Here is a 22965-nt window from a genome sequence, read left to right as displayed (position 1 = left end):
CGGAAACTACAAACTGTCTACTTTAATCTACCTCTCATTTACCTGTTATATACGTAATAATATGTCCATATAGCCGTAAATATATGAAAGTGAAACCATCGCATAGTTCTTCCAACTCGGAAGAACCCCAGGCTCCTACCTAACAGCTGCAGGTTATACCGATGAAAGTCTGCTTTGACTTTAATTTATACCGTTCCCGTTAGAAACCAGGCCTCAACCTAAGCGCAGAGAATGTAAACAACGGTCGAAAAGCCGTTTAGACCTAAAAGTCTCATTATAAATAAATAATCCTATGTAATTTATTGCTTCATCATCATCATATCAACCCATTACCGGGCTACCCACTACAGGGCACGGGTTCTCCCACAATGAGAAGATCTTAAGGCCATAGTCCACCACGCTGGCCCCGTGCGGATTGGTGGACTTCACACACCTTTGAGAACATTATAGATTACTCTCAGGTGCATACCTTAATTTATGTTACTTGAGTTATGTGTGTTTATGTTATCCTACACCGTTGAAGTGATATTTTAATTGCCTAAAACGCACATAACTAAGAAAACTTGAAGATGCGTGCTGGGATTCGTACTACGCCGCAAGTGTGAAGTCGAAGTCCTACCGACTGGGCTATCACCGCATGCTTGTAAAGAGGAAAGTCCAGTCATTGAAACTGTTCTTTAAACTCAGGAGGACTCCGGGCTTATAGCGCAAATAACGTAAACCACGGATGAAAATCTGTTTGACTGGTCTCCTTTATCTGTAATCCAATTTAATTTTATTCTTCATCATCATCGTCCCATTACAGGGTCCACACCACTACAGGGTATGGGGTATCCTCTCAGAATGACAAGGATTCAGACCGTAGTCTACCAAGCTGGCCAAGTGCGGATTATGAGACTTCACACGCCCTTAAAAAAGTTATGGAGAACTCTCAGGCATGCAGGTTTCCTCACGAAATTTTCCTTCGCCGTTTAAAGCAAGTGATATTTAAATTGCTTAAAGTAAAAACTCACATAACTCTAAAAAGTCAGTGGTGAGTGCCGGGACTCGAACTTGGTCTCCAAAAAAGGAAAGCCGAAGCTTTATCCACATTCTCATTCTTATATAAATTAAACTAAAACCATTGTAAACTGTTTTTCCATATCGGGAGAACGCCGGGTGTGTACTTACTCAGAGAATGTAGACAATCAATGAAAATCTGCTTTGACCTAGAAGTCTCATTTATCTGTAATCCAATGTAATTAAATGGTTGTATAAAGGAAAGTCTAGGCATCGAATACAGACATTTAGCACGGAATAACCGCGGGCCTTTTTCTAAGCGCCAATTTAGACGACAGGCGAAAGTCGAAATTTATTTGTAATTCGATAGAAATTAATGTTAGACGAGGAATCGTATTCTGTTGTCTTAACACTCCTAACGTATTTAAAATGTCTGGCTTAATTCTCAAGGTCTAACCTGTTTGGTTACAGCGTTTTTTTTTTTATTCCAATACAAGTTAGCCCTTGACTGCAAACTCACCTGCTGGTGATGAGGCAGTCTAAGATAGTAGCGGGCTAACCTGTTAGGGAGTATGGTAGTCATACCCCTTATTGGTTTCTACGCGACATCGCACCGGAACACTAAATAACGGCACGTCTTTGTCGGTAGAGTGGTAACTACTGTTACCCACGGCCAAAGCCTCCCACCAGACAAACTAAGACTGTTTAAATAATTTAAGAAAATGTTCGTAATGTTAGTAAATAAAAGTTGTTGGGAAGAATCCATCTTGTATGATAGTTGTCAAGCCTAATTCGCCTATAAAATTGGATGCGTTAAGCATCCATCCGTAGTCACAAAATTTACACAAGTCAAGCATGTTGCAAGATTAAATACCTGAGTAGTTTACCCTATGAGATATGTGGGATTCCCCTTACACAATCGTGGTGTTGCCAACGGTGACTAAACAGTGTAAACTATGACTAATGTGTTAGATCATATTTGTACGGATAAAACACTACAACTATAAACTATGCATTATTATTAATAAATCAATAACAATCTTGCATATTTTTCACATAAAACAAATATTATATTTTGCCGAGCGAAATATTTTGGCCAGATTTTATTACTATTTATTCTCTTTTAACCTTGTTACGCCTTGTTTCGCGGAAGTGGTGATAGCGAATTGGGTAGGAGGGGTAGGACCGAGTTCGAATCCCAGCTCTAACTTTTCTAAGTGCGTTTTAAGTAATTAAAATATCACTTGCTTCAACGGTAAAGGAAAACAACGTGAGGAAACCTGAATGCCTGAGATTTCTATATAATGTCGTGTCCGCTCTGGGCCAGCATGGTGGACTAGGGCCTTAACCTCTTCTTATTGTAGGAGGAGATCCGTGCTCTGTAGTGGGCTGGTAATGGGCTGATGTGATGATGAAGATAAACCATGTTACTCCCTGTTTGCGATTACTTAACTTTCACAATATCTGTACGAGTGGTACCTATTGCATGAAATTCGAAGACTCATAAAACATATTTAGGGATATGCTTAGTAAACTAGTTTTGCGCCATAAACTATGATTTATGAGTCTGTTAGGGACGGATCCAAATGAATGGTATGGTTTCCAAATCAATGCGATATCTTGAATGCGAAAAAATATTTAACCTGGACCACATAAAATTGCGTATTGCTTCGAAATTATTGAAATGGCTCCAAAACGTGGGCGCTTACTACGGCCTCACAAGAAACAATGGCTCGGACTCACGCAGGGTATACCGGAAAGAGCGTTACTCGGAGTAATGCTATGTGTATTATCCAGCAATGGACGAAATCTTCCCTTTCAAAAGATCAAGATAATGAAGAATCTTACTTTAATCCCAAACCATTCGTTTTATTCAACAAGGAATCAAGAGTAGTCAAAAGTTCATGATGCGCTTGGCATCATGATTAACCTATTGCAGTTTCACTGCACGGCACGGGTCTCCTCTGAGAATGTGGAGGGTTTAGGTCATATCCCATCACGCTGGCTGAATATGGATTGGTGGACTCCACACGCCTTTGACGTTATGGAGAACTCTCAGGCATAAAGGTCTTACGATTTTTTTTCTTCACCGTTAAAACAGGTGATATTCAAATTATCAAATCAAAAACGCACATAGCTCCAAAAAGTTACAGGTGCGTGCCGGGAATCGAACTTGGACTACCCAAAAGGGAGGCCGAAGTTCTAACCACTAGGCTATCACCGCTTTTAACGATCTAACCTTTAACGCTTTTTAGGTTATCAACGCTTAGGTGTGTCATACAATGTGACTTAAAAATAGTAAAATAAGCCAAAATTTATCCCGAGAAAAAAGTGAACTGTGAATTTATATTGCAGGGTACAGGCGCACTCAAGGGGAGGCGGCACTAATGGCGGATTCAAACATAAATAAAGCGTCGCCTCCAAATCGAACAAAGCCTCGGCTTGTTTTATGGCAGACACTCGAACGGCTCGGAGTCTACTCTACGAGAATATGCAAATAGAGGTGTTCATATTTTTCTTAAGCGGTCCGTTATTGACGGTAGGGAAGCCTTTTAAAAATATTTCATGCTTTATCGAGTGTGCCGGAAACCCTAACTGGCAGTTTAATTGACCAAAGAATTAATTTGGGTTTTCAAAGGGGCAATGCTGGTTACCTTTTATGTTTGATGGAGGATGTTAAAGATTTAGTCAAAGTCAAAGTAAAATATATCTTTATTCAAATAGGCACATAGATGGCACTTTTGATGCGTACATTACATGTAAAATATGACATAGGAGTGTGTTGATGGCGATAAATAAATTCGTCAACTTATAACTAAAGCTACGGAAATTCCAAACGCGCCCTGGTCTAAGAAGATGCCCACAACAAACTTAGCCGGTTTTTATTTTTTTTTGTTATCACCATCTCACATTGTCCTTTGAAAACTATTAAAGAAGCAACCTGGTTAGAGTTATAATTTACACTTTTTGTTTAGGATTTAATGTTGGTATGTAGGTTATTTTGTTTATTTTAATTATTACACTTTCCAACTTTGTTAAGATCGTGTTTTTTAATCAAAAATATTTTTTTAATTGTATAAATAAACAATATCAGTAAATGATGTAAAAGTATTACAAAGTGTTCTGCGAATTATGCGTTCACTCGTCGATACTAATGACTCAGAAATATTTAAAAGTTTGCTAGCACGTTCTAACGCTTCGATATAAGCTGGAAGATGTTTATTCGCTATGGTGCGCGAAGGCCATAACTCTACAGTTAGTCACATTGTTCTCATGATAATAAATCATAGCCCGGCAAAGTCCGAAGGAAGCGAAGTGAAGTCCATCGGAAATTACACTTTTAATCTCCGACACTCGACGCAGCACGTTACTAACTCCTATATAATAGACTCTTCATACTCTGCCAATAGAACGGACTATATTCTTAACTGATAATAAATATACTAGTACAATACACACATCGCCTTGTACGCCACACATCACACGTAGCTTGTGTGATGGGTACTAAGATGACAGATGAATATGTTAATAAATAATATACATAAATACTTATAATATACAGATAAACGCCCAGACACTGAAAAACATTCATGTTTATTACCATTACACAAACATTCTCCAGTTGTGGAAATCGAACCCATAGCCTCGGAAAGCAGGGACGCTGCCCATTGCGCCAATCGGCCGCCTAAACTATAAATGGGAAAGTGTGGTTGTTTGTTTGACCATCCTTTCCACTCTAACTAAGCAACCAATGAACTTGGATTTTGGCATAGAATTAGTCCGAAAGACGGAGTATAACATAAGCTACTTTTTATTCAAGGAAAACTTACGGTTTCCATGGGTAAGAACGGGTACAGTTACGGTGCCCGCGTTTTAATAATTTTTCATCATCGTCCTCAATCATCGTACTGTATCAGGCACTTCATTCTTCACTTCAGGTTTTGACAAACTCACTGGCGCAGTGTTTAACTGGCGCAAACTCCCAGGCAGGTAAGATTACAGCAAAGGGCTTACTTGTAAAAAAAAATGCGATAGTGTGTTTATTTTGTTTGTCCTTACTTTACGCTCTAACTAAGCAACCAATCGACTCGAATTTTGGCATAGATTAAGTTGGAGGATGAAAAAAAACATATACTTATTTTATATGACCTTCGGAAAACTTATGTATGGGATTCAACTTTTTTTTATGACTTGACGTTATCAGATTTGATTACAATTGTTTTTGTATGCAAGGCATACTATTCACCTAAATAATAAAAGAAACAAGCACATATCTCAATAATTGACGCCTCTGTGACCAATAATCTCTTGCAAGTCGGGATTACTTAAAAAAATACAAAAAAAAAATCATAACTCAAAAACTAAGCAAAATCGCGGAACATACGAGTACATGGGGGTGATTCCGGTAGCCCTCGTAGTTTTCTACCTCTGGACAACCGCTTGACACAATTTCTTGGGACACCCTGTCTATATAAATTATATAAAAATTTAAATAAAACATAATAAGGTAAACGTAAGGTCGGGTGTCGGACGCCCCCCAACTACATGGAGCGACGACCTCCGAAAAGTGGCAGGCATCGACTGGATGAGGACAGCCGAAAATAAGAAAAGTTGATGAATAAGGTAAACTGCTTTTTATCCCAGAAAAAAAAGCGGCTCCCACAGGATTTGTAAAAAAACCGTAATAGCACGGACGCAAAACGCAGGCCACATTCTAAGAAAAGTATTAGAAAAATAGTAAATTAAATTGTACATAAACAAATAACATCTAGGCTTTTTGACGTCCAAAAACGATTTTCGCTACTAAGTCGCGGCCCAGATGAGGAAAACAGTCCTCATCCAATATTAAAAGGGGACATCCGGCGAAAATGACTCCGGCTCGGCCGAGAGAGTAATTTTCTATTTACGACCAATAAAGGCTTTCATTCCTAGCCACTTGCCATTGGAAAAACGATCCTGCACGAGCACTCCAGTCTCCAATGCAATGTACAGCTTTTAGAGCGAACGTGAAATAGAATGCAATAATATGCGTTTGCTGAATTTATGTCTACAATACAACACTTTACTAAATAAACATAACTTAAAGAAGGTTAAAAGGAGATGAAATTTTCTATTTCTTAAATATTAGATAGGTCGCAAGTTTATACATACTATTTTATTTACCGATAAATCAAAAATTTTACAGGTTACGCTAATTCGGCCGGGATGCGGACCCGGGACTTCCTATTTATTCAAATTCAAATTCAAAATTTCTTTATTCACGTAGGCCTATCACAGGCACTTATGAAGCGTTCATACATACATTTTTACATAATTGTAAGGGGATGGTGATAACTTCGTTCGCCAACTTAAACCTAAAGCTACGAGGGTTCCAAACGCGCTCTGGTCTAAGAAGAGCCCACAACAAACTTAGCCGGGTAATTTAATTTTTTTGTTATCACCATCTCACAGTAAATTTATTTAGCTATGAAGCTAGAGCAATTTACACCCAAGCTTTTTTATCGTTTAAGTAATCCTTAATATTATAATAGGATTTTTCTGTAAGCTTAAGTTTTAAATTGAAGTGTGTCGCCTACGGAAGTGTGTAAAAACACCATATCTTTTCCGATGTTATCCCACGCTTTTAATAAGGCCCATAGTATCACTAACATTGCCGTTATGCTTCCCGCCCACTCTATCTTAATAATAATACGGCTGCGTGCGACTGGGTGGATCTCAGGTGGCGTAATTTACAGCATCCTCGGCTACCAGGAATATAAAGGCGCCGTAAAGCGTGCGTGAACTAACTAATGAGTAGGTAAATGTGAGATGTGAGGTACGTACCACTACCAACTACATTATTTTCACCACGTACGTAGTCTACGTACCTATTTACTCGAGCTTCAACATGAGTAGGTATGCGCCCAACTTATTTTCTTTTTATTTTCCACTACTGTTGACTGCAATCTCACCTGGTGGTAAGCGATGATGCAGTCTAAGATGGTAGCGGGCTAACCTGTTTGGGAGTATGGTAGTCATACCCTAATCGATTTGAGACACGACCACCGGAGCTAGGTATGATATATATAATAACTACCTAGGTAAAGTTATAAAACTTGGTAGAAGAAACTGTGACAAGGAAGCTGACAGAAGATTTAATTTGGGCTGGGCAGCATATGAAAAACTGAGTTGTCTTTAATTTGCAAGAAAACAATCAAGGGCTAACTTGTAGGCTGTAGCGGAATAAAAAAAAAGATACTATTGTTCCCGCACGCCTCTTACGTTAACACGGACATCATCTGGCGGAGGCGCGGATGTGTGCGAAAGCATTCCCGTGGCTCCATCGTCGTCAGGCGGTCACTAGGTGGGGTTTTTGTCAGAAACTTCATCCGTTAGGATTTCCTCCAAATAAAAAAATAAAAAGGTAGTTATATTCATAGCCAATGGACAACAGTGGCGTGCACAGGATTTTGGACAAGGGTAAGCATAAAGAAGTAAAATGGCATAAAATTGCGTAATCCTCCTCCGTTGCCAGTTTTATGAAAATCTAAAGGATAGGCAGCGCTTTTGGGCGTATATACAGTGCACACCATTGACTGACAATATATTATTTAAGTGAGTTAAATACACGTACCGTAGGTAGGTACCCGTGTGAGGTATCGACTCGTGCGAGACAAAAGACGCGAGGGCGAGACTCCTCCGGAACGGCTGCAGGTGACAACATCATTAATCCGCCGCTGTCGATGCTCTACTACAGTTTCTTGTTCCGATTCCGGAGAATGAGATACGATGTATTGTTAGAGGGTAGGTACGTACCTACGTTTAATAATATACATGCGCTATTTTATCTCTACCTATACCAAATAATCCAAATATTTATATGTTATATCTTTTTCTTTGTTAGCGGTGATGGCCCAGTGGCTAGGACTTCGACCAAATTCGAATCCCAGCACGCACCTCTAAGTTATGTGCGTTTTTAAGCAATTAAAACATCACTTCACTTCAACAGTATAGGATAACATCGCGTGGAAACCTGCATGCCTGAGAGTTCTCCATTACGTTCTCAAAGGTGTGTGAAGTCCCCCAATTGGCACTGGGCCAGCGTGGTGGACTACGGCCTTAACCACTTCTCATTGTGAGAGGAGACCCGTGCCCTGTAGTGGGCCGGTAATGGGTTTATGTGAAGATAATATCTTTAGGAGTTATGTGAAGCGCTGGTTAGCCATCAGCCCTTCACATAGCTTCGGCATTTCGATAATATTTACACTTGTGCAACAACGCTCGGAGAGTTGATAAAGCTGTTGCACGAGATCAAATTTTATCTCATCCCCGGGAGGATAATGTCTCCTGCCCATGCAGGCCGTGCTGGTGGAGATAATATCCAAAAAAATATATGTGTAATATATGGATATATATTATTAATCTATAGACGAGCGCTTGACCGCAAATGCGTCCAAAAATAAGTGAAGATGTGGCTTAGGATGGAGCGCGCTTGCATAGATGATGCCTATTCACTCTTGATTTAAAGGAACCAGTATTCCAGGTATCGGGGAAGACGTTATATTATGAAGTTAGAGCAATTCACACCCAAGCTTTTTTATCGTTTAAGTAAACCTTAACATTATAATAGGATTTTTCTGTAAGCTTACGTTTTATATAAACATTGAACTTATTGAGAGACATCTCAAAGATTTAATTCAGTCATTTGTCATAAAATAATATACAAGTGCCCTTGAATGAATTAGGCTTTGTACGAGTCCATGGGATATCAACTACGTAACAGCGCAGATTCTTACGATGCCTTGCAGTTCAATGGTAGAAGAGTGAAGATGAAACCAAACTAAATAGTTCCTGAGCTCCGGAATATATCTTGTAGACAGTGGCGTGCACAGGGTTTTTGACCAGGGTATGCATAAAGGAGGTGCTTGGCATAAAATTGAAATTTTCCCCTCCAATACGACTTGTATAAAATAATTTGGGTATGCAGTGCTTTTGTGCGTGTATGGAGTGCACGCCACTGCTTGTAGAATACCGAAAGACAGGCAACTTTGCTACGGTGTTCCAAACTTGGGAGTCTACTGACTATTGCCTGGTCACCGATGAGTGTCCTAGCTCGGGGATTCACATACCGAATCCAAAGCATCAAGCTAGTACAGAGCCATCCACTTTTTTAACTCACTCACTGGTTTAAACTTCTTCTTTTCCGTATTGCCATACTTTGGCAGGTGGACAGCGGCTCCATTCGACTCGTTTGACGTCATCGGTCCACCTCAAGGTCTACCAACGATACGTTTAGTGACTGGCTAATATCAGCAATAGTGGGTATGTGCCCAAAAGATCCACGATGCTCTAAAGCTTTAATAATTAATTATTATTGTTATCGCTATGTTAGTTATGACTGGCACGAAGATAAAAATATAAAATGTTACTTATCAGTCGGCATATTTAGTTTAACATTCGTTCCTTATCGTGCTTAATATAAAATTCTTTTGTTCCATACCTAACTCTTTTTCACAACGTAAAAACACGGACACGAAAAAATGAGCGGTTGGTTTTCCGAAAAAAAAAAATTAGATCAAATATGGGCCTAGAATGTATTAGAAAAATAATTTAAGCACTCTATCAAACGCGCATACACGAGTACCTAAACGCGATTTTAAGTCATTAAAATTACTTAGGGTTGTAGGTACTCTCAATTAAAATCTTATTCGTATTTTATTGTTAACAGCATAAACAGGTGTTCCTCTTTCCAGGCCCGGGTTTGTTTGCAGTTGAACATAAAGCATTCCGGAATGGTGTATGGTCCCCGGGGGAGGCATTAAGAGAATTGCGAGCACGAGATACGTTAAAAGTTGCCAATAATTATTATAGTAGATGTATATACATGCACTTAAGTAAGCTTTTTTGTTTTTTTTACATTGCGATCTGCCGCACAGGTATAAAGATTTTACAAATCGCTTGCTAATAATAATTATCCTAATAGGTATTATAAATGCGAAAGTGTGTTTGTGTGTCCTTCCTCAACGCCTTAACTAAGCGACCAATCATCTTGATTTTTAGCATAGTCAGTTGAAAGGACGGAGAGGAACATAGGCTACTTTTTATTCCAGAAAAACAACGTGTAACCAAATTACGGAATACTTTTGTTGGGTACATAAGTATATTTCATAAGGAATCATCCTGTAATAACATTAAATCAAAAGAGGCACACTGATTTATTTTGCCATACAAATTAAGCCAAAACATTCTAAGTGTTTACGTATGACAACCCTATTAAAGATAAAAGACCAACACGCGCATAATACCTACGCTAAGTGTCGCGTACCTACCTAATAAAGTGAGAGGAGTCACTTGATTTTAATTTTCATGTGATGTAAGGGCTGTATCTGATTTCTATCAGCAAAAACTATGGCAATCGTTAACTCAAAAACTATTAGCGTTTCGGTTTCACAGATAAGTCTTAGAGACTGTAAATAATATACCTTTAAAGCATGTGAAGTAATATTTCAGGTTTAATTTATGTATTGTATACATACAGTTACTAGTATAACATAAATAATTTTGAATCGAATAGGTAGAACCAAAACATAAATACAAACCTGTAGATTGGTACCTTCGCAATAGGCTCCGCTATCTTAAGACAAGCAGATAGACAACGATTATGCTGTATGCACCTATAATTTATTATTGTAATGTCACTAGACAGAATTTATAATTCTAACACATAATTTAATTTTTCTATGAATGTAGGTACAATTAATTGCTAGTCTGTCTTATGAATAAATAAATAAATAAGCAGTACCTTAACTTAAAGATCATACACTTTTTCTCGCAAACAGTGCCCAAGTAGGTTATACACCAAACCACTGACGCCCGATTAATATGAAGCGCCTAATTTATTAGTCCCGGACAATGCAGTCGTTATCATGCGACTCACACCGTCTCAAGGGACTACGTCTTTCCAACTAGGTAGTTGGAAAGACGTACTACTATGGTAATGGTTTTTAGTATACGATGATTCATAAGAGCTAACAGTACATAAAAGTTGGTAGAACTTTTTGTGAAAGAGCTCGTACTGCGGCTATGCTTATTTCTGCCGCCAAGCGTCTTTGCGATCTCAGAGCGTGTTTGCCGGTGTTATACAGGCTACGCCTCAGATTGGTGACCACAGGGCGGAAATTCGCAGTAGGCGCTTATTGCTGTGAAGTATTGATGTTTATAGGCGATGGTAATCCACTTTGCATCTGTCATCTTTGTACGTCTATTACTCCTATAAAAAAGCCAGACTTCGGCAACTTTTGTCGCAACATTTTGTTTGGTCGCCTAGGTTCTAAGATTTTATAGTAAAGTACAAACGGCAAGAAAAGTCTGTGACTTATACACTTTTTGGATTTTTGTTGATTTGCCGACCGCTGATCTAATATCAATAAATCTATAAGGAGATATCAAAGAAAAAGAAATGTCGGAAGGTAATGTTTTTGGCACTACGCCATTACTTTCAATACCTACATACCTACATAATCTCAATCAAGACCTATTTCATAGTTATTATAATCAACGCTGGTACTCATAAAGTACGGATTTGTAGAACAGTATGGAAACCGCTGCATGCAAGTTTCTTCACAATGTTTTCCTACACCAGTAAAGTGATATTACAACCACTTAGAGGTGCGTGCCGGGGATCGAAAAGTCCCCGGAAATTACCTAAGACTAACGTTTTCAAATACACACACAGTAACCAATGCTTAGTTACCAACCGTTTACCAATAGTTACCTACGTCGTAGTAGTACCAATATATTATAATAAGAAGAGATTCTTGGTATAAAGAACGACTTTCTTAATTAACGGATAAGTGTTATTAAGTCGAGAACAGTGTCGCCTCCGAGTTCCAACTTCACGAATCCAATCAAATTAAATTTCAAATCAAAATTAATTATGAACAGACAATGGTACAATCATGGATTTGATACTTGCCTTCCCAACTGTTTTACATAAAGCCATAGTCAAGATGAATTTTACGTAAAACTAGGAGATATCTACTTATACTTTCTGCCTCAGTAGGTAGGTACCTACCTAAGTGCCTAGCTATCCGTCCCGCATTTTGCTGATTTCATTCCTAAGTGTGCTGTTATCAAGAAGTTCAAAATTAGTTCTTTTTTTAAAACGCAATTTATTAAAATAGGCCTATAGATGGTCTTTTGGAGGCGTAACTCTGCCAGGTACGTTAATAAAAAAGTGTACTAGTGAGATGATGGGAATAACTAAGTACATTCGTAAACTTAAAACTACAGCGGTTCGAAACGCGTCTCTCCAAAAAGATGTCACAGCAAATTTAACCGGGTGTCCTTTGTTATCACCATCTCACATTACCATTTAAAGGTATTCAAAGAAACCTGGTTAGAACAATAATTCATACCCAAGCTATTTTATTATTTAGGTAATCCTTTATACTACAATAAGACTTTTCTATAAGCTTATGTTTAATTAATTTTACCTAAGTAGGTAGGTACTTTATACCTTAGAATACAATATATTATATTAAAGAAGAGAATAACTTTATTGGAACAAAACACTAATAGTACTTAATGCTAGGGTGCAAATGCGGCTATATCACTAAAAGTGATCTTAAATAGGCAAGCCGAGCGTGCAAAGGTGGAAAGTAAAATAAATAAAATAAAAAGGCCGTAGTCAGGAACTTATTCTGGGGAGGGAGGGTCGTGCTTTAGATCGAAGATAAAAAGCACCTAACGAGGCAAGCATTTCGACAGAAGAGTTAATTAACAATACATTACATTCCGATTTCCCTCGTGCCGAAAAACGGAGAATCCAATTATCGTCCACTCATCCACACATCCGAAGAGTCGAAAAATACTTAATAACGAACTAAAAAATGTGTTCAGAAATTGTCGTGTACGCGTCGAGAGGGTACGCGTGCAAGTTCCTTTACCAGTCAGAAAGTGTATGTTTCTAATGATATGGGATTAGGATCTATGGCCATTTTTTTTTAATGTCACTACTAGTTATCTTTTGACTGCAATCTCACCTGCTGGTGAATGATGCAGTCCAAGATGGTAGCAGGCTAACCTTTTAAGGGTATGGCAGTAATATTAAACCCATATCTCTAATCGGTTTCTACGCGCCATCGCATCAGAACGCTAAATCGCTTAGCGGCACGTCTTTGTCGGTAAGGTGCTATCTAGTCACGGCCGAAGCCTCCCACTACGACAATCAGAAACCGTCATATAGGTAAATAGCAGTAAAGCTGTTGTATGTTTAAACTACTGTTCATCCCTAACCCTATCCCCAACCGTACTAATATTATAAATGTCAATGTAAGTTTGTTTGTTACGCTTTCACGCAAAAACTACTAAACCGATCCTCATGAAACTTTGTAGACATATTCTTGGAAGTGTTACATGTAATATAGGATACTTTTTATCCCAACATTAAGCTTGGTTCCTTTGGGAGAGGGGATGAGTGTTTGACGATTTTACACCATAACTCCGACAAATTATAACCGATTTAATTATTTATTTTTGTACTATATAGGTTATAGGTAATATGTGTTTAATTTTGCCCAAACCGTGGTTGGAGATAGAGGACAGAACTCCTCAGCGGAAAGCAGCAAACTCCTCATTTAAAGCTTACCGATACTGAAAACTTTATTTTTTTTAGATGTACAACTAAATTTAATTCCACATCAAAAAAAATAATCAAACGCAGACAAAGTCGCGGGCAACAGCTAGTCAGATATAAGTCAGTCATAACTTCAAAAGTGAGATTGATATTTCATGCACCATATATTTAATGCAGAGTTCCAAATGAGAGATTTACTACCAAAGATTAGGTACTTATTCGATCGTGTTAAAGTTAACTACGATTTATATAGTCTCGAAGGAGCGCCATCTAGTTACCTCTGGGAAACCTAGTGTTAATATCTGGCGCTTGACTCGAAGACGTAGAGTGGAAGACCTCAGTTCGGTATCAGCTTCACATGTACCGTTAATCATCGGTCGGATCATCGGTAACGGAAACGCCGATGAACTTGCAATAACAGTTGATTTGGAGAAGCAAATAGGCCCTGAGCCAGTCTTCGGAATACCCAAAAGCCTGGTACAACTCGCCCTACAAACCTATTGCAATTACTATATACTCATTCGCTGGAGACAACCCCCAGGAATGAACCACTCTCGAGTGCTAGTAAAATCATTCAACAGGAGGGCCGCGTTTGAGGCATAAACAATCAACAGAAACCTATGCATCCTAGTGCGAGCGCTTACGGGACACTGTGAGCTTAATATGTTGACATGTTTAACCTTATATGGTTTTGACGGCCGATTGGCGCATTGGGCAGCGGCCCTGCTTTCTGTGTCCAAGGCCGTGGGTTCGATTCCCACGACTGGAAAATGTTTGTGTGATGAACATGAATGTTTTTCAGTGTCTGGGTGTTTATATGTATATTATAAGTATTTACGTATATTATTTATCAAAATATTCATCAGTCATCTTAGTACCCATAAAACAAGCTACGCTTACTTTGGGGCTAGATGGCGATGTGTGTATTGTCGTAGTATATTTATTTATTATTATTATTATTTATAATGCTGCGGGACACATATCTATGCAGACTCTGCAAAGAGGCTGCGGAGACGCCGCTGCACTTGATCTGTTCCTGCCCCGCGTTGATGCATAAACGCAGAATTCTTTTGACGAAGTATATAATACAAGCAGAAGATGCTAAATTTGTTCCAGCAAGGTAAGTGATGCTGTTCTTGGCGGCGACCAAGGCTTGCTGGGAGATCGGAGAATCGTAAAACGAAGGAGTAGTTTTGTAATTTTAAATATCTGAATTTTCTCTAGTCTGGTTTGGTGCGAGGGTTTTAAGCCGTGGCTAGTTACCAGTAGTCTTAGTTCAACATTTTATCGCTCACAATCGAATCGTCGTTTGCGTGCCAAACTCTGTGTATTCAAAGTAAAGTATAGTCGCCAATCCTGTACTACTGATTTTTGTTTAACAAAGGTTTGTAAAAAGCCCGAGCTAAAGAATTGTAGGCAAATTTGAGCTTTAATACAATATGAAAAGATCCATTTTATTCCGATGTACATGCATTTCCATACTCGAAAACAACTCCTCGATTGCGAGCTAGCAAATCTTGTACTAAGGCCTTGATGGCTCACAAACGAACCGTCGTTTGCGTGTCAAACTCTGTGTCTTCAAAGTAAAGTATAGTCGCCAATCCTGTACTACTGATTTTTGTTTAACAAAGGTTTGTAATGGATCTTTTTATATTGTATTAAAGCTCAAATTTGCCTACAATTCTTTAGCTCGGGCTGAGCAAATCTTGTACTAAGGCCACTGGTTACCAACAAAGTCGTGCCGCTAAGCTGTTCCGGTACGTTTAAGAGGTTTCACAATCAGCCGTGGAAAAGCGTAGGTTTTTCACCAAAATATATTAAAAGAAAACAATTTACTCCAATAGTATTAATGCTTTATTTTCTTTCTCGAGACACTAGCCACTGGTTCTGTTTCATACTCGATCTCAACGCGTGGCTTCTTGCTTGCTATCTTCATGGATATGTCCTGTCAAAATAACAAAATTTAAAGACAAACAGTTTTTATTAAAAGCAGAGTATTACCAAACAATAGTCTTTTTTCCTAGTAAGAATGGGAAGTTCCAACGCTTAACAAATGGTTTTATAAATTGTACAAGAATATTAATATAGTTAAAAAGTTATAATGCAATGAACTATATCGCCTGTTGGTAATAAATGACGGATAGTGCAAATGACCCTCCCAACGGTAAGTGAAAAACCACCTTCTATAAACAGTATCACATCGCAGGGTATACAAGGAAAACATCATACAACATGCTGCCATGTGTCCATCAACCTTAAGCGTAGGTGATAAGCCTTAAAAGCCGGAACACAGCATTGCACCAATGCTGCTTAGCCGGTAGAAATAAGCATGGTTGCAGTACTTACCCAGATGAGCTCACAACAAGCGCTATCAAAAAACCTTTATAAATAAATAAAAGAAAAAAAACTTACCTCAATATCAGATGTGTCAGATTCAAAATCACTACCCACGTCAGCGCCTTCTTTCCTACCAGATTCACTATCCTGAAATAGAATGTAAGTCTTATCTTGTATATAACTTGTAATAAATTTGTACTTGAAAAGACTTCAGCAGAGCTAGCACCGGCAGGAAATAAAAATTATATCCCCTGATAAGGAATATAAATAGAGTCTACCTGCTAAAGTACAGGAACATGGCATAGGAGGAGTTTACCTTATCTTACACATATATCATTTGGATATTATTTCCACTTGTGCACCAGTGCACAATAACTGCCTCCTGCCCATGCTAGCCATGCAGGTCAGATAGTCACGGTTATAACAACATTAAAGTATTATAACTATTATATATTCCTATATTCATTACTGCTAAAATAATAATTGAAAACATATGAGAAACCATACAGTCTCGTGTGGTTGCTTATATGTGAATAAAATGCTATAAATTAAATTTCTCGTAAAAAAATTACATATAATAGGTAAACATAAATAATAATTTATGGCACATAAAATCTTACCACTTCACTATCCATATCGCTGTCAGCTTCAACAAACTCATCAACTTCCTCAATATTCTTTTGTAGTTCTCTTTCAAGCTCTGGTTCCATCTCTTTCTCTACTTCTTCTTCTTCATCTGTCTTTTCAGCCTCACTCTCACTGGAAACTTCCTCAGCTTTGAGGGCGGCGTCAAAGGCCATTTGAGGGAAGTTGTAAATGTCATTATACTGTAAAAATAAATAATGCATTGAGAAAAAAAAAAATTGTCTCAATTATTTACTCAATTTACTTTTAAAATTATTAAAGTAGTATTTGGGATTTGTATCTACTTAATTAAAGCGCTAGGTTATCGTTTGAGACGAAAAAACTATTAATATTCCCATACTTACACTTCCTTTCTTTAACCTCTCGAGCAACTGTTTCTCTATCGCATTATCAATCCTGGCTGCAACTAATGCTTTCTCCTCCCTACGTCGCTCACGTCTCTCTATTTTGCGCTGTATTGGAACTAATTCTTTCCTGTACAATTTAAAAGCATTGAAAACATTGAATATAATATACAAACTTTAAATTTAGGGTTACTTGTAGATGGCAAGGCCTTCCCACACCATATTATATACATATTCAACACTGACTCAATTCAGTGACTAAGACATTAATAGAGCAAAGGTATTTGCTGAGAATGAGAAGGGTTTTCTTCATGTTCCTAAATATTGGCCAAGTGTGGATTAGTAGACTGCTTGTACAGTATAACTCCCAGGAATGCAGATTTCCTTCTATTTCTTTACCCTCTCTTTTAGCAAGTGATATTTAATTACTCAAAATGCACTCAATTTTTTTGCACTTTCAAAGAACTCTAGAAGTGGTCATAATATAGATTAATTTTAAATGTGTTTATACCTTATTTAGAGGAAATATCACTATTAAGTAATATAACCAAAATAATCATAAATGATATTTAAAGTGTTTTTGTTTATTTTAACCTTGAAAAAATAATGAGAAAACCACACTTTTTACTTTGATTTTCATTAGAGGTGAACATGAGCTTATTGAGAACATTTTAGTGAAATTTGTTAAGTGAATAATATAATCAGAATGTCAAGAATAACATAATATCTTTTCTTTCACTGTGAAGAACCATATAGGTTATTTATATTTAAATTCTTTCTTTTATTTGTCTCAGCACCTTAACAATTCTAGTTAATATTGAGTTGATATGATGTGAGAAGGCGGTAAAAAAACATTAAAGCCCATTTCATTTGTTTTGCTTAGTACTTATTAGACTAATTGGTGGATTACTTACACTCGTCTCAGCTTGAGTTTTCTCATACGTATTAAGTATTGTGTTATTTTCACAAATCTTTGCTTACATTTTGCTTTAATAAAACCTGGCCAGTATAATAGATTCTCATTTATTTGATAAATAGCCTTTTCAAAATTTCTTGACAACTTAACCTTTTCCCATTGCTGTGCTGGAAACATTACTCTGAAAGTAGCTAAATATTAATATAAAAATATAGTACTTTGTTTAAACAAAGATGTGAAGACCTTTTACAACAAGACAGACTTTTGCATCAAGACAGGTAGTATGTAAAATACTAGATCTTTTGCCTGTGACTTTTTTGTTTATTTAACTTTTAAAGAAAACCAAGGGATCCCTTTTGATTTCCCAGTCTAAAATGTATCCTCCAGGAAGCTATATCTATAAGCCTTCCATCAAGTTTGGTGCAGCATAGTGGAATAAATGGCTCCAGAAGCAGATTCAATGTAAGTGTAATAGAAACTGCATATCATATTATCAGTCATTAATCAATAGCCTATAACAGTCACCTGCTAACTTTATACCTATTCCATTTTTTTCCATTCCATTCCATTCCAGGTGGATTTCCCCATAACCACCATTCTATGCAGAGAGGTTAGTAATCCCAGTATATTGTTACATTCTCTTAGTCCCTCATTGCCACTAATTCATAAGTAAAGTTTCCATCTAGGAATGGTCATTGTTTACCTTAAGAAATTGTATAATACCTTATATTAAAAATAATTGTCTGTCTGTCCACACATTTTATTTTTGTGATGAATTGCTTGTCAGTCTTTGCAGTTTTAAAATATGATACATGTACTCAGATGCCGCCTAGAAAATTTGAGAAAAAAAGTAGTACTGCTATATCCCAGGGATGGCAAACAAAAAGACAGCCGAAAGGATGTGAAGATGATATCAAACAAACATTTGAGTTTTAAGGATACAGCAACAAATAGAGTCCAATGGCGCCAGATCCTAGACGCCTATGCCAAAAGGCACATGGAAACCAGCGATATTGTTTGACATTATTACAGGGTATTCTGTATTGCTTATTACTAATAGAGTATTTAAAAAATAATAAGAAACAACGTTATACCTTTCTGCAGTCTTCATAAACAAATAAATAATACCATTTTCTTCTCTAATGGTTGCATATTTACTGTTTGCGAGAGGACATGACGACCGACTGCATAAACCTGTGAGGTTATATTCATTTCGGCAAAAGTGTTGTGTCGAAGTTCTAAAACATAAAAAATCGCTCTATAACAATAAGTAAAGTTATTATTAATTAAAGAAAAGCTTAAAATAACTTTACTTACGTTACTTTGTGGGAACAATGTGTTTTGTTGATGATCGCCCAAACAACCTACAAAAAAATGTGAATTTTCTTAAAATGGCATTCGATATTGATAATGTGAGGTACTGCAAACATAATTATAATAATACGTACATCGTCGTGTTGCATTTTGATTCAATTATTTAATAACCACATAGAATTAATATTTAAAGATGAATCAAGTACACATGGGAATTACATTGACAATCACACAATTTTAATTGCATAAGCTACAGAGAAAATAATAAAGATTGACATCTGACATTAACCACAGAGTCCTGAATCCTGTATAATTTAGTAACTTGTATTAATCAATGTGATTACTCTCTACACACTACTGATCTACAGATCTGTACTGAACTGTACTACAGTACAGATCTCTAACTTGCGTGGCTAGTATACTTATCCTTATTTATTTTGAGTATAAGTAACAAGATATTTTTTGCCGAACTATTTCTTTGTCTACGTTACTGTCACGCCAAATACCAACAATATATGCCATCCGAAATCACTAGGTTCTAATATTTTAAATGTGAAAATGTGTCGGTTGGTTTATTTGTTTTATAATGTTTGGCTGCAGCAACAATCTTAACGGAATCTTTAAAAAAGGATTGACTGATTTCAATTTGTGTTTATATTGTATCCAGGGATATTTGGTATAATAATTATTCAAATTCAAATTCAAATTCAAAATTTCTTTTAATATATACATTGTCTGTGTGCCATGAAAGTTATTATCAATCTGTGATTTTAATTTGAAAATTCGTAGGTGAATGTGACGGTTTTTTCTGGTCTGTGCGGTGCAGAGAATTTGATAAAAAAAATATTTTTAAATGTTAAAAAAATGTAGGAATCAGCACATTGTGGACATATTTTATTGAAGAATTAAATATATTAAATACATTTTTTACGTACATTAATTTTAAGTAACATGAGTGATAATATAAAAGTAGTTGTTAAAGTCCGGCCTTTGATTCGACGCGAATTAGAAGACAAGCTTTTACTCCAATGGCGCGTAAACAACAACGCTCTTATTCAGATAGATCAGAATGGTAGAGAGTGTGGACCTGTGTTCACTTTCGGTAAGTCTTTGTTTGTTATTATGTAGCCGGTGAGTGGGTTGGTGAGGAGGTTGTTTTCCAAACAGTGCCTTCCTCGGTCTTTACGTCATTATCAAGGCTACTTACAAATCTTTTTTATGCCTTTTTTTCTCGGCTACGCTGAACTAAGGATAAGATTACCTGACTGTTGAACAGTGATTTATAGTTTCTTTCACTACCGAACACCTTCAATTGGGCGGTTTTTGATAACTAAGGTTTTTTTCTTAGATTTCTTCAAGTCATGATGATGATATGTTATTGTGTCAAGTATAAAGTAGAGAGGAATGAAAAAATATACAAGGAATTTTTTTTTGAATATAAAGTCTCATTAGGAGATTTATAAAATACTAACTATTAATAACTTAAACAGATTTGAATACAAACTATACTGTGCAGCAGGCGGCACCAATGCATGGTATTAAAAATAGTATAGAAAGATATGCAGCAGTTAATGCCCATCAGTTTAGGTAATAAGATCATACCCCACAGTTACATTAAATTTTGCAAAAACATCAAATATCTTATTCTATATCAACCTATTAATGGCCTTATGCATGATGCATGCATGCATGACAGTTCTTTACCAAGCAGTTTGTAGTCCACCACATTCCTCACAATGTTTTCCTTCACAAATCAAGTGATATTTTAATTGCTTAAAAGGTACATAAATTGTTAGAGCATTTAACCAGTTGCAGCTTTCCATCTCGCCTTAATGGTTTTTCTGTTCCAGACAAAGTTTATGATGAAACAACAAAAACCAGCAACGTATACAATGATATTGCTAAACCAATTGTTGCGGCTGCTACTGCTGGCTTCAATGGAACCATCTTTGCTTACGGCCAGACCTCATCAGGCAAGACATATACCATGACGGGAACTGATGATGCCCCTGGCATCATACCTCTTGCTGTACTCAATCTCTATGATATCATTAAAAATGTTCCTGACAGAGATTTTTTAGTGAGGTAATCTTATTGCCCTCATTTCACAATATTCATTTTGCTGACTTGACTTTATTAGCATATTTTTATATAACTGAGAACCTGCCAACAATTCAAACAATTCTTAGCTATGTGTTTGAAGTAACCACTATTTTTTTAATAGGTGTTAGGTTAGGTTATTCCCTTTTAATCCAATAGTCAGGAAGTCTCCCTGAGCATCTGCATGATATCAGTATCTCATTCTCAATAAAGCAACAATCAAATTTATATGTTAACTTTAAACCTTGCTATCTGTTACAAATTTAAATTCTAAGAAACAATTTTAACCTTTATAACTTTTTTTATACAGAGTTAACTTTCAACTTTTTTTCTCTATGAATTTTGTGTATGTTGAATCTTAAGAGACTATTTTCAGGGTATCTTATGTTGAAATATACAATGAAACACTGATAGACTTGCTGAATTTAGAAAAACGTATCAAAATTCATGAGACTTTTGGACAAGGTGTAAAAGTTGATGCCACAGAGAAAGTAACCACTTCCCCTGAAGAAGTGCTTCAAGTTATGAGAGAGGTAACATAACTTATTTAATTTTATTTCACTAGCTTTATCTATACTTATAAAACTGTAAAGGGTTGAATTATTACATTGAAGATATTTAAAAAAAAAAACGAAAGCAAAAATGACAGCATGTACAATTTGATTTCATACTACAAGGTAGGACATAGGAAACATTTTACCCCAAAACTCAGTTCATTTACTTCGGGAGAGAGGACTTAAGTGTTTGATGATTTAACGCCATAACTCTGACAAATGTTAACCAATTTAATATTAAACCAAAAAATATTATCAGTATAGTTTTCATACAATGCTTCATAAGAAAATTATGAAAATTGAATTAAAATTTAGTTGAGCCTCGTGTAGATGACATTTTGCATCAAATTCTTCAAGGTCCATTGCAAATTCTTAGTCACCGCTGTATTGTTTTACACTAGTCTGACCTTTGTAATGTGAGCTAAATCCAATCCCAGTTTGGTTTCGATAACAACAGAACTAAAAATGCTGAGTATGTAAACTATCCATGTGTTACAATAGTTATCATAGTAAGTTTTGACCTTGCTTTTTGACGAAGTCGTCTTAAATCAATCGTGGCTTAAGTACTGTAATCTTAATAAAAGATAAAGGTCGCTCGCAATTGAGGAGTTGCTTTCTAAATTGCATTAAACTCAAATTCTCTTACAATTCTTCAGCTAAGGCTTTTGACAGAGTGTAACAGACTTACAGTTAATACAGAATTACAGGAATTGTGACTCAAATAGATTTATATTAGGTCCATTTTACTTTGACTGTATAGAATTTGAAATTCTAAAATGACTCCTCTATTGCGAACTATCAAATTTTGTACTAAGGCTAGAGGCCTTGGGATAGACGCTCACTAGAATCTGTAGTAAATTTCCACTGTCCCTATGATTTCTACGATTTTATATGATGTCGGCATTTACCATGAGATCAAAGGCATCAAGCTTCTGCACGGCCAGCATGGGCAGGAGACAATTACCTCCCCGGGGGCAGGAACTCTCAGAGCAGTGGCGTACAAGTGGAAATAATATCCAAATAATTTATGTGCTTGTGTGTGGGATAAACTTTTCCTATTCCCTGTTTTCGTGCTTTAGCAGGTTGACAAGTTAATGATTGAATTCCTTTTCAGGGGATAAAATTGAGGGATGTAATTTT

The 22965-nt window shown here is 36.7% G+C and overlaps 2 protein-coding genes across 4 annotated transcripts in view; one reads left to right on the top strand and one right to left on the bottom strand.

Annotated features, from left to right (window-relative positions):
- Window positions 1-15451: 15451 nt before the first annotated feature.
- Window positions 15452-19436, bottom strand: LOC120624125 (protein MAK16 homolog A). Its single transcript, XM_039890483.1, has 8 exons — window positions 19306-19436; window positions 19175-19221; window positions 18952-19095; window positions 17856-18038; window positions 16942-17071; window positions 16573-16779; window positions 16028-16099; window positions 15452-15560 (listed from the first exon to the last, which is right to left on the bottom strand). Exons 1-8 carry the CDS (start codon window positions 19318-19320, stop codon window positions 15462-15464), a joined length of 897 nt encoding a protein of 298 aa, XP_039746417.1. The 5' UTR covers window positions 19321-19436; the 3' UTR covers window positions 15452-15461.
- A 544-nt stretch (window positions 19437-19980) lies between these two features.
- The window catches only part of LOC120623614 (kinesin-related protein 4-like), a 54985-nt gene continuing 52000 nt past the window's right edge, over window positions 19981-22965 (top strand). For all 3 annotated transcript variants that reach the window (XM_039889680.1, XM_039889679.1, XM_039889681.1), the window contains exons 1-3: window positions 19981-20273; window positions 21022-21256; window positions 21648-21804. In XM_039889680.1, coding sequence (XP_039745614.1) covers window positions 20123-20273; window positions 21022-21256; window positions 21648-21804 — 543 coding nt within the window. In that variant the 5' untranslated portion in view covers window positions 19981-20122. The remainder of the gene's footprint in view (window positions 20274-21021; window positions 21257-21647; window positions 21805-22965) is intronic.

The sequence above is a fragment of the Pararge aegeria genome, chromosome 5, assembly GCF_905163445.1.
Source record: "Pararge aegeria chromosome 5, ilParAegt1.1, whole genome shotgun sequence".
Taxonomy (NCBI): domain Eukaryota; kingdom Metazoa; phylum Arthropoda; class Insecta; order Lepidoptera; family Nymphalidae; genus Pararge; species Pararge aegeria.
The sequence above is the reverse complement of the archived record's forward strand: the minus strand, read 5'-3'. Positions and strand labels throughout refer to the sequence as shown.